We start from the raw sequence: 12201 nt of genomic DNA on the forward strand, positions 1-12201 counted from the left end.
CTGATTCCTCACTGCCCTTCTAGAGATCTAGGCCATTTATTGGAATGAAAGAAGCCACTGAGGTGGACTTGGACCTAAAAACACACCAATGGCAAACCACTGCTCTGTCATCCTGTTCCACTCAGCACCACTCAACCTTAGCATTCTCATTAAGGCAAAGACAGGTAACTGAAGCCATTAAGAATCAGAATGCAGTTTAAGAAGAAATGCATCCCCCTGTGTTGCTGTGGGGACAGAAAAGTCAGGGGTCTGAGTCAAGAAAAAAAAAAACCCTCAACATCCAAAAACAGCATCTCTAAAAAAAGAATTTGAAGGAGGATAAACCAAAATAGCCCAGGCTGACTTGAGCAAGCTTGCCTCCAGCCACTGTCCCTGTTGACTCTAGGCTCTCATTAGATGAAACACCCGAGTCTCAGAGAGGAGTTAAAAACACTCCAGATTCAAAAGGAAAGACGGTGATCAAAGCTAACTGTCTTGAAACTTTTAGGTGTAGGAAATGCAAAATGAAGTAAATATGTAAGAAAATATAGCACTGAGTTACCTTAGAGAAAATCTGCTGATAATCACACTAGATTGCAGGGGCCCTAAGAATCACCCTGTCAACCTAGAAGGTTCTTCATGTCAGAATTGGTCTTACGTCTGCAGGAGGTTGCTGTTCACTCTATCTTGACCAGGCAAATAACATTTTTTTTTCTTTTTCTTTTTTTCGGAGCTGGGGACCGAACCCAGGGCCTTGCATTTGCTAGGCAAGGGCTCTACCACTGAGCTAAATCCCCAACCCCTGCAAATAACATTTTAATGAGACAGGATCATAGGAACGTTCCATTTCTTCTCTAAGCACTGGATTCATGGGATTAGGGGTGTGAAAGGGGGAGTCTGGAGGTCTCAGGGCGGCAGGCACCAGCAAAACATGCTCCACTGAGAGGCTAACCAAGTGTGGTGAGGCTATCTCCTGCCAGGGAGTTGTGCAATTCATGTCAGAAGACTCAGAACACATATTGTGGCCCCTTAATTAATATGGTGGCCCATGGCAACTGGAAAGCATTTCCACAAGATTAAAAGCTTCAGAAAGCCCCCAAGAGAAGATGATGTTCTTAATAACATATAAATTGAACTTGCTACTTAATATGTTTGAAGCATTTCACTTGTCTTCCACTTAGGAAGGAAATAGGCAAGGGATAATGGATTTCTATTCACCAACCACCACAGAAGAGAAAAATCTGTCAGAGAAGATAACCAAGGGATTTTTCTTCCTAGTTTGGATGGCTTCCTCTGCCAGAAAAAGGAGTCTCAAGGTCAAGAATATGTTACCACAATCTTGATGGCATTATTTGACTTCAAAGATCTGCCTGTACCTTTAGGAAGGGAGATGTCCTTCTATCAGAGCTAAATGGAGTTGATGGTTGCTTCTGAATCAACGCTATTATGTCTTTGGTCTGTGGTTTTGGCTTAATGGGCAGGAAGATTTGACCATGTTCTTCCTACCTTTGCCCTAATAGCTTAGCATTATTTTCAGTTTGGCATGGGTCATGGTTACAATCATCAACAGGTGATAAAAAGAATTGCTACATTTCCTTCAGTTACCTTATGCTGTAGAGGAAGGCCTGTGTTAGGTTCAATGAGGTCATGAAGTTTGCAGAAAGTTGTGCAGTTGGGCAGAATTGTTACTTCATTGGGAACTACATTAGTTCCTTTTCCTATTGCTGTTATCAAATACCTGACAAGAAGCAACTTAAAGAAAGAAAGCTTCTTTTTGCTTATATTTCAAGTGGTACAGTCCCTATGGTAGAGAAATCATGGTAGCAAAAGCTTGAAACAAATCATCACAAACAGGAAGCAGGGAATGTGGGGGTTGTTAGCGCTTAGCTTGCATCCCCAGATCATGGGGTGGTGCCATTTACATTCAGGTTTGGGTTTTCTTCTCCAGTTAAACATTTCTGGTAACACCCTCATAGATACACTCAGAGCTGTGTTTCTGTGGTGATTCTAAATCCAGTCAAGTCAACAAATTAGTTTAATTGTCACAGAGATCTTCAGGCTAGTAATTTAGGCCAGTTTTCTAATGGACTTACAAATCACAAGGTCAGAAAGGCCTTGAAGCATCTGTCTGTCTGTCTGTCTGTCTTTCCATAACATGTACTTGTTTATTATCTAACTACTCTATTAATCATTTGTCTGTCTCTCTGTTATCTATGTCATTAATTGTTATTTTTTCAGGGCAATCTGTTTGTGGATTAGAATGTGGCAAAGTTCCACAATGGGTTTGTTGAGGTTTTCTTTATGTCTGCTTTCTGGAAGCAGATCTAAGTTATTTTGCCATATATGACTCTTGGCCCTGATTTTTGGGCATTCTTAAAGACAATTAAGAAACCAAGTGTGCCTATTTAATTCTTATTTTTCACTACTCTTTAATTCGCTTAGGGATGTGATTTTGAATTCTGTGTGTCCAATTGCCCCAAGGGATAATTAATGATGTCTCAAATTCACTCTACTGCTACTCCTCCACTGGACTTTGAAATGCTAGCTGATTGATTGGCCACAGTCTCTTGACAGATGGTCACTAGAAACAAAATCTGAGCTTTTCCACTTTTCTGCCAATGGTTCACACAGCCCAGGTGATGCTCTAAAGTTCTGTGGCATTTAATAAATCCAGTCTCTGTTATTTTATGATTTATTGGTCATGTGACACTGATAAGGGGAGGGTTTCACTGGCCTCCAGGTTACTCCATTTTTACACAACATATATTCACCTAGTGCTGTTCCTTTTGTTCTAAAAAGCACTAGCTGTTTTAGCACTAATAATCAGAGTGGCTTTCTTTTATGCTTGCATTTACTTTTGTTCTTTGATTTTGTTCCGTGACTAGGATGTAAACACCATTAGATTAGGAACCCTAGCTGTATTGTTTCTGTAACAGTAATAACAGAAACCACTAGAAACACACATCCCTAGTGCAGGTCTGGCAAACATTCATTGAATGGCTTAATAACAAATAAATTAGCCTCATAAGTAATGGGCTTGTATCAGTTTAGCTTGTAGGCATATAGATGGCTATAATACAGTAAATTCAAAAATGATGAGCCCTGTCTTCCTCTCTCTCTCCCTCCCTCCCTCCTTCCCTCCCTCTTTCTCTCCCTCCCTGACCCCTCACTCTTTTCCTCCCTCCTTTCCTTTCCTCTATTCTTTCCTTCAATTCTACAAGCAGTTATTGACTTTCTGCTTTATGCCAGGTACTAAAATCAACTCTCGAGCTATAAGAGATATGTCAGACATGACCCCGACTTTCATTAAGACTATAGTCTATTAGAAGAGATGGAAAAGCCAGTCAAAAGCAGAAGTACTTGTGGTTAGTGTGGAAGGGTCTATTCTCCGGGCACGGAGGCTGAAGAGGAGTCCATGGAAACCAGAAGGCTGAACTAATGCTTTTAGAGTCAGCTAAAATGGGAGGCATGACCCAGGACCTAGGGTGAGCACACAGGGGGTCTTGTGGGTGAAGCAGGGGATTAAAATGAACATAAAAAGGAGATTTGACTAAAATTTCACTGACCCTGGGAAATAACTGTCAATGTTATAGGAAACACTGTTACATAAAAAAATATGAAATATACAAATTATCTAACAAGCTCCATGTTCCTCTCTCTTCAGTGAGTAGCATAAATGTCAATTTCATAATAAAATAAAGGTTGTTTTCATTTGTTTGATCCCTATTAAAGCCAGTAGAAATGATTTATTGATTTTTAAAAGAAAAATATGTTTTAAAATGCCACTTTTTTTTTACAAGATATTTGTGAATAGATGCGGAGTCCTCATATACTTCCAGTTCAATTGTACTTACAAAATGTTAACAGTTTTGAAAAATCAATAAAATGGTCAGAAAACTCATGCAAAGATGAATAAAGAGCAAATAACGCTATAACACGAAGTCAGTTGTTACTTATTTTTAATGTTCAAAGTCTGAAGCTTATTGCTCATCACCAGAACATAGATGCGTCTTCATGTTTTGTTTTGGGTTTTCAATGCCATAAAGCATGAAGCTAACACAAATATACTCTAAACAGAGTGAAGAAGTCCAGAAACACAAAACCAGCCAAGGCTTGCCAAGAACTCCTATACTTTCCCTGAAGTCAGATTGGCCAGTGTGTTCTTGCCAAGACTGTAAGCAGAGTCTATTGGGACTCAGATGCCAGAAGGAGTTTGTTCCTCTCAACAAACTTCCATTTGCAGATAAGATAATACCTTCATCTTGCCTTTCTTCCTTGTTTGGTGAACAAGAAGTCTTCAGGTGCCCTTGACCTAAGGTTTGATCCACTGCCATATCCTACCTCTTTAGAGTCTTTAAAAGAAATATCCTAAGACATCTGTGACTTTCATTTGTAAACTTTCTATGAAGGTAGGGGAGCTAAAAATAATAGGTAGTCAAGTGAACTGGGCTTGTATGAGAATATAATTGTAGCCAAATGTCCCAGTGGATTTCTAAGATCTCATTGTATAGGGAGAGTTTATTTAGCTTTCTAGACATGTGCCCTAATTCAGATATAAAAATGGGTCTTTTTATTACGTGGGGCTTTTTACTTTGCTTGGTATCTGATCATTGAATAGATCATGTATTTTAAAAAAACTTATACATAGTGAGCTTATTATCATCACCAAATCTCATTTTAGAAAACATAACATATAAATATTATATAACATTTCATCGTACATCTTATTGTTTTTATAATAATCCACTATCAATGAGTAAGTCACAACAAAGTGTTAAGACACCCATTACCAAGTTGTGTGATGGGAGCAAAGAAAGTTTAGAAGAACTTGAGTCCTGAGAATGCTTTCCCCCATGCCCGAGGTAAATTGCCCCTGCTGGCTGGTAATAAGGACTGTTTGCCAAGCAACTACTGAGAACCCAGATACAAGATTATTAGGCAGAAACACAAATAAACAACAAGCCATACCTCTACTAGAGGTCCAATTACTAGAGACCTGAGGCCCTCAAAAGTCACTGCCTCTCAGCAGAGAAAACATTCTATTGAAATAACACCAGAGACACTAAATATACAGATTAGCCAAATAAAACCTTTTTTTCTAGCTTTCTATAGGCTCTATGTTTTTAATAAACAAACATAAGACATCTTCAGTTGGATGTCTGGACTGTATTATATAGCAAATTAATTGTACAGGACGCTAAGAAAATGGCCCCATGAGAAGTGAAGGTTCTAAAAGTCACCCACGGAGCTCCACCACTCTTTTTTTTTTTTTTTTTTTGGTTCTTTTTTTCGGAGCTGGGGCTCGAACCCAGGGCCTTGCGCTTCCTAGGCAAGCACTCTACCACTGAGCTAAATCCCCAACACCTCCACCACTCTTTTAACTTCTCTGGACACATTGGGCTGCTCATCAGACAAGGGGGTTAAACCTAGAGATTTTCAATGTGCACTAAGCTGAAAGAGAATATGCATTTCTATGTTAAAATTCATCTAAATCTTAGGACCTCACAGCACCTTGCTGACATTTTTAAACATGGAGAAGATAAAATGTGAGAGAGGTATGGGGTTGTTGTTTATTTGTGTTCCTACCAAATAATCTTGTATCTGGGTTCTCAGTAGTTGCTTGGGAAACAGTCCTTTGCTATGATGATGGCCCTCCAACATCTGGTCAGCTAGATGTGTTCATTGGCTAGTTTCTTCTTTGAATTTGTGAAGTTAGGATGGATCTACGTACAAGCATCCTCATGTAAACATTTTGTGCTTTGAATGTGTAAAGAACCGGGAGAGTGCTTTGGTTTCTATGGGCAATACTTATCATGGTGACGGAAGCCTAGTGGTCTACAGGTTCTGGGGTTGTAGTCTGGGGGAGATGTAATCTACGGAGATGTCTTAGTAGACACAGTGTGTGCTGTGCAAGCATGAGGACCTGAGTTCATCGATAGCACACAGATGATATTCAGGCACTGTGATTCACTGTGGTGAGACTAACTGGACACGACACAGGGCAGGGCAGAGACAGGAGACTCCTAGTGGTTAGCTGGCCAGACATTCCAGAGGTAGACCCTATTTCAAAAATAAGTTGATTACCAATAAAGGAAGACCCAACATTGACTTCTGGCCTCTTCACATGCTTGCTCCCATCTACACACCCTGTCCCCTCCAAAGAAAGAACAAAGGCTCTGAAATTTGTCGCTAAGGTTCCACTACAGTCTTTCTAAATTTGCATATTACATGACCTTGGACAAATTATGTAATTTCCATGCCTCCTTTTTTTTTTTATTGAAACAGCAGTGGGGATACTCTTAGAGTTAAATCTTTAAGCATTGCGAACAATCATCTAATACATAGTAAAAGCACCCATTAATGAACAGCTGGTATTGTTTTATTATTGAGTGATATGGGCAATGAATCTATGGGCTGGATTTCACTGTAACTCTGTTGTGACTATCTGTATGCAGAATTAGTAAGGAAGGGTGGAGGGGCTCCTCAGGAGCCCTGTGTGAGCTAGAAAGATGGTGTTCAAACCATTCCTCGGGGATTGATGTTTATGTTGCTGTTACAGCTCTTTGGGGAATAAAATTACCTCTGGCTTTCAGTGGCCTAATTCAATGTCTGACAACTTCTCTCAGTTGGGAAGTTATTCCTTCTGTGTGGCTTAATTACCTATTGTTGCAGCTTTAGTTTGGGGTGAGAGAAAGGATAGCCCATCTACTCTGCCATGAAGATGATTGACGGCTCTGCTGAAAGCTCTTGGGTCGTATTTAGATGCTCACTGTCCGTGGATTAGCTCAGGGCTTGGTTCTATACCATCGACTGTGGTGTCCTGTGGGCAGGGTTCAGCTCTGTGTCTGAGAGTCCTCAATATGGACTGCAGGGGAGGTAGCAGTTAAGAGGACCTAGAATACTTGATTTTATACTTCTACCCTATGGAACCAGAATGTGTTTGCTATCTCTGTACCTGCCTGAGAGGCTGCATCAGAAGAATAAAGTAAGAAAGACTTGAAAAGCAGAAAGTTAAGTTATGGCTTAGTATGTCACTTACCAGCTGCCTATGCTGTGTGCTGCTCTGGGTCCTTGTGTAGCCTATTTGAGCATAGTATTGTGTGTATGTGTACTTGTTTGCATATATGTGTGCATGTGTCCTTTTCTCACGAAGATGGTGGCAAATGGAGGGATAGCCAGGAGGATTTACTGGGAGACTATATTTATAAATCCAGAACATAATCATTGTGACACTTGGGAAATAAGGAAGAGACCTTTAAATTTATTTGCAGGAATATTCTTGATTCATCGTCACAGGTAGGGCTCCATGAGAACTGACAGGAACTTTTAACTCTACAATATACAGTAGGTTGGCAGTGGCTTGAGCCAAGGTTAGGAGGAGAACCATTTGGCACACTTTGACCTAGTGAAATGGATTTAAAGGGATATTGGCCAAAATAAAGGGGTGAGGTTGACTGTGCACCAGAAGGTTTATGCCCCTGGAGTGCTGTAGAAGAAGGAGCATAGAAGGCTCTCTTCACCTCGCCAACCCCCAGCTTGGGCTTGTCAGGGCCAGTTGTTCAGCCTCACTGAACACTTATCCTTATCTGCAGCAGACAGCTGGTGCTGTCCTGACTTGTAAGAACTGGCCTCTGAGGTGTTGGCCATTGCATTGTTGAAGGTTCAGCAGGAAACTCCTCCATCAGCCTTACCCTAAGTTATGGTATCAGCCCTTTCCTCAAAGGAAACTGAGTCCCCGCCACCCAAGGTCTGAGCGAACAGTGGGATCTCTTCACACACTTGCTACTCAACTCTGATGGATGTAAATGGGTTGATGGTTTTCCCTGCTGGGCCAGTTATTCTGATGGAGACAGCTGAGCAGGTCCTTGATGGTGTGTGATGTATTGGGCTGGGCACTTTCCATCATTACTTATCCTGATACTTAGCAACCACCATAGGCAGTTAGCTGGCAACTTCTCTATTGTACAGACAAGAAACCTGAGTTTTGGAACTGAGAGGACTCATTGATTTGTGGAGCCAGTGTTAGGCTCCATCTAAGATTGATTGTTTAGATATGAGATAAAGCTCGATGCCACCTCATGCTGGCTGTTAAAAAGAAAGCCCCAAAGCAGCTTTATGTGTACCACGTTGGCCTTAAACAAACCCTCTCTCTGAGTTCTGCAACTGAAAACCTCAAATCCCAATCCTCCCCACCCTCAATCTCAAATATTTGCTAAACCAGCAGCAACTGGATTTCTTGAAACGATGCCCTAACCACGTCTTCTCATTTTTCTCCACTGTTAAGCACCCGTGTCTGCAGAGTGTCCCTTAGTTGCTGAGTGATGGATGCTTCCTATAGTGCTCAGTACATTTGAATGCATGAGTTAATGAATGAGTGATGAATGGAGTTAGCGGACGGACCCATGACACTGTGGGGAGAGCTTCCTTTCTTTGCGCAAACATCTGATGTCCTGTCTTTCCAGGGTGGCATGATAGCTCTGTTGCTATCCATCTTGTGCCTGGTGATGATCCTGTATACTCGCAGGCGCTGGTGCAAACGTCGCCGGGTTCCCCAGCCCCAGAAGAGTGCCAGTGCAGAGGCAGCCAATGAGATCCACTATATCCCATCTGTGCTAATTGGAGGCCACGGGCGGGAAAGCTTGCGCAATGCCCGTGTGCAGGGCCACAACTCCAGTGGCACTCTGAGCATCCGGGAGACACCCATCCTGGATGGCTATGAGTATGACATCACAGACCTGCGTCACCACCTGCAGAGGGAGTGCATGAATGGAGGGGAGGACTTTGCCAGTCAGGTCACACGCACTTTGGACTCCCTACAGGGCTGCAATGAGAAGTCTGGGATGGACCTCACACCAGGTAGGAATGGAGGAAGAGACGGGCCTATTTCTTTCTTGCTCATGGTGACAAAGAATAAATAGGGGTAGCCAACAGCTGTTATACAGCAAGATGTACCAATGCCTCTCCTTGGGTGGACAAAATAACCTGTTTCATAGTCTCCACCCCAACTGACGTGCTATTAACGCTATTACGTTCCTGGGAGAAAGCAAGTTAGAGAGAGAGAGAGGGAGGAGAGAGAGAGAGAGAGAGAGGCGCACACAGCACCATTAGGATATAAAGGTGGGATGGGGAAGTGTGTAGGAGAATATAGGAGGATAAAAATGGGTGAGTCTGATCAAAATACATTGTATACGTTTATAAAATTCTCAGACTTAAAAAAGTTAAAAAAAAAAAAGACATCTCCTTAGAAAACTGTGCTGGGTTTCTAATCCATAAAAGAAGAAGCATAGTGTAAGTTGGAACTACTTCTACTTCCACCCTGAGAGACGCCTTTACACGCAGAGCTGGGGACCGAACCCAGGGCCTTGCGCTTGCTAGGCAAGCGCTCTACCACTGAGCCAAATCCCCAGCCCCTCAGTCGAAGTGTCTTAGAGTCTCTTTGTGCAGCCCTCTAGGAAGTAAGGAGGCAGCATGGGAAACTGACCTGGCTCGACTTGTTCGTATATCATGTACTTGCACAGGCAACTTAAGTTTTTAGTAACGTGGAGGGTCCTCAGCTTTCTGCTTTTCGTTTGGTTAGTTCTTGTCTTGGTTTGGTTTGGTTTGGTTTTCTCTCCATCTCCGAAGATGTGGGCCTTGGGTCTTTTAATGGCATTTTCTAGCCCCTGATTCAGTGGTCTCTACAAAGGATGCGTTTTTTTTTTCCCAAATAAAAAGAAAGAATACAATCAAAGCATCAGATCTTAGATGGTAGCTATATCTATCAAGAGAGTGGATAGGACAACTTTGGCCCTAACCCAGCAGATCAAGATCAGGGTCAAAAACATGCAGAGAGGGAAGATCTGTTCTTTTAAGATAGCCCACCTCCTTCCCTTTCAAACTGCTATGAATAAGTACTCTTAAAAGACACCATCTCCACAGTGGTCCTCAAGATACTGCTTGGAACCTCCTTTGAAGGAAGACACAGTCAATACTGCATGCTGTTAAAGATGCACAGGCTTTCAGTGAGACTGCAAAAGGTGAAAACATATCAGGAAATGGAAATTCTGTTTAGCATCTGGAAGATGACCTGTATCAATAATCATTTCCTAATACAGTTTAATGTTTGAGAACTTTCGACTCTCAGAGTAGGAAGGAGGATTCTCCAACAGGCATCATACCCCATATGGCATCAAGGCCATGGAATGGACATATGGTACTTGGGGGTTCAATCCCAAACTTCTGTAGGGAACAGACAGATTGCACAAACGCATGCAGTGGCTAGAGTTCAGTCAGCAGCGAACGGCGGAGTCTGTGATGAAAGACAGGCCACATTCTGTCTGAATGCGCATAGATTCTATTTCTGCTAAAACCCAGTGCTGTCCAGAAGGAAAAACCCTGCATTCTGCATTTAGCCAAAGGCTGGCGAGCAGTGGCATTATCAATACGGAATTAGCTAAATTGGATTTTCAATGGTAATCCTCTTACTTCACTCCTCCTGCAACATTGTAGCCCCTAGAAAGCAGAAAGGAATGCCTTGGTTTAAACCGGCCTCTCTATGTGTTCCTCATTTCAATAATCAGGGCCCATCTATTCTGCTCAAGCAGGTTTTCTCGCTTCCCTTCATGTTTCGCCTTTTCTCTTATGTTTTTTTTTTCTTTTCCTGACTTTTCTGTATATAGGAAGTGACAATGCCAAGCTTTCCCTGATGAACAAGTATAAAGATAATATCATAGCCACAAGCCCCGTGGATTCCAACCACCAGCAAGCCACTCTGCTCTCCCACACCTCCAGCAGCCAGAGAAAGAGGATCAACAATAAGGCAAGAGGTACCCATGTCTAGTTGTAAGTTACACAGCTGAGTTCCAGAATGTGGGTAGAGGCGGGGCCGTTAAACTGACTGCGTACACTGTGACACATAGCCACCAATGTACATGTCCAGCACAACCTTCGGGAGGCCAGGTAGATGCTACCTTGCCCCCAAATTTAAGATTAAAAACACTTTGATCAAGTGCTGTCACGGGCATGAATGAACTAGCTGAACAAGTGTGCAAAGATGTGTGCAAATGACTGCTTATCACATTTAAACAAGCTAAAAATTGGAAATGGTGCAAATGCCTACCCACAGGGAATTAGATGACTGTTTGGCACATCTGCCTGACGTCCAGCGATTTACCATGATCGTATAGATCTTTATTTGTTAATATGGAAAGTTGCCCACCTATTTAACGAGGAAAATGAGATTATAATGAGGGAGGGTATGGCTCAATTCCATTTACCTGTTTCAGTATCAGAAAAGGACATAGGGTATATATATCAAATAATAGAATAATTTGTCTCTGTTTTAGAGGGGTTGCAGGACATGCCCCCTGCACGCATGGCTATCTACCTTATTTATTCTTTTTGTATATATTGAATCAGAAAAAACTGAGAAGTATGTCTTTTCTGCCCTGATGTATTTCTGGTCTCCTATCGGGCAGGATGGAACATTTCCCTTTCTTTTTTCTCCATCCCTTCCCACCTCTGGAAGTCCTTTCTGAGGAAGTAGATGCCAGACCAGTCCCTCATCACAGAACCATGTTCTCGGTAGGGATTGGAGCACTCTCAGTTGCTCTGGTAAATATCTGCTTCTTCAACAAGAAGCCTGGGTATCAAGAAGTCCTAGTCCCTCAGCTGCCTCTCCCAGACTGTCTGTCAACTACTCTCATATTTATTGATTTCCCAATTAGGCTCACCCTATCATTCTGCATCGTGCAAAGTGAAAATGTCTCCTCTGATTCTCTATTCATTTCAGCTGGTTCTGCCTTCTTGAACCCTGAAGGGGACTCCAGCACGGAGGCAGAAAATGACCCACAGCTGACCTTTTACACCGACCCCTCTCGGAGCCGGAGGCGCAGTCGAGGTAGGGATGGTGGGAAGGTGTGTAAGTGGGGAGCAGGTGGGAAAGGCAGGGTCCACATCGGGTTCTGTGGCCTGGAGCCAACTTCAGCAGGAAGAATGCTTGGATCTCAGCTGGTGCTTCCTCCCAGGAAGAATGGAGAGCCTAGGGTTCGTTCGGTGAGAGTGAGAATCCTCTCTCCCAGATAATGGCACTCTCAAACAAGTTTCTACATTGTTTGAAAGGCTGTTTCTTGGTCAGAAGACTCTCAATTTCTTCTGGAACACTCAGCAGTCATGATTTACTGTTCAGATGAATAAAGTAGATGGGGTTTGATCGATGAATAATATATGTACTCGTCATCAATT

At 42.4% G+C, this 12201-nt stretch overlaps 1 protein-coding gene across 5 annotated transcripts in view; it reads left to right on the plus strand.

Moving 5' to 3' along the window:
* The window catches only part of Astn1 (astrotactin 1), a 307737-nt gene that overhangs the window by 129428 nt on the left and 166108 nt on the right, over positions 1 to 12201 (plus strand). For all 5 annotated transcript variants that reach the window (XM_032914598.1, XM_032914599.1, XM_032914597.1 and 2 more), the window contains exons 3-5: positions 8442 to 8835; positions 10638 to 10784; positions 11750 to 11857. In XM_032914598.1, coding sequence (XP_032770489.1) covers positions 8442 to 8835; positions 10638 to 10784; positions 11750 to 11857 — 649 coding nt within the window. The remainder of the gene's footprint in view (positions 1 to 8441; positions 8836 to 10637; positions 10785 to 11749; positions 11858 to 12201) is intronic.

This window comes from Rattus rattus, chromosome 10 (assembly GCF_011064425.1).
Source record: "Rattus rattus isolate New Zealand chromosome 10, Rrattus_CSIRO_v1, whole genome shotgun sequence".
NCBI classification, from domain to species: Eukaryota; Metazoa; Chordata; class Mammalia; order Rodentia; family Muridae; genus Rattus; species Rattus rattus.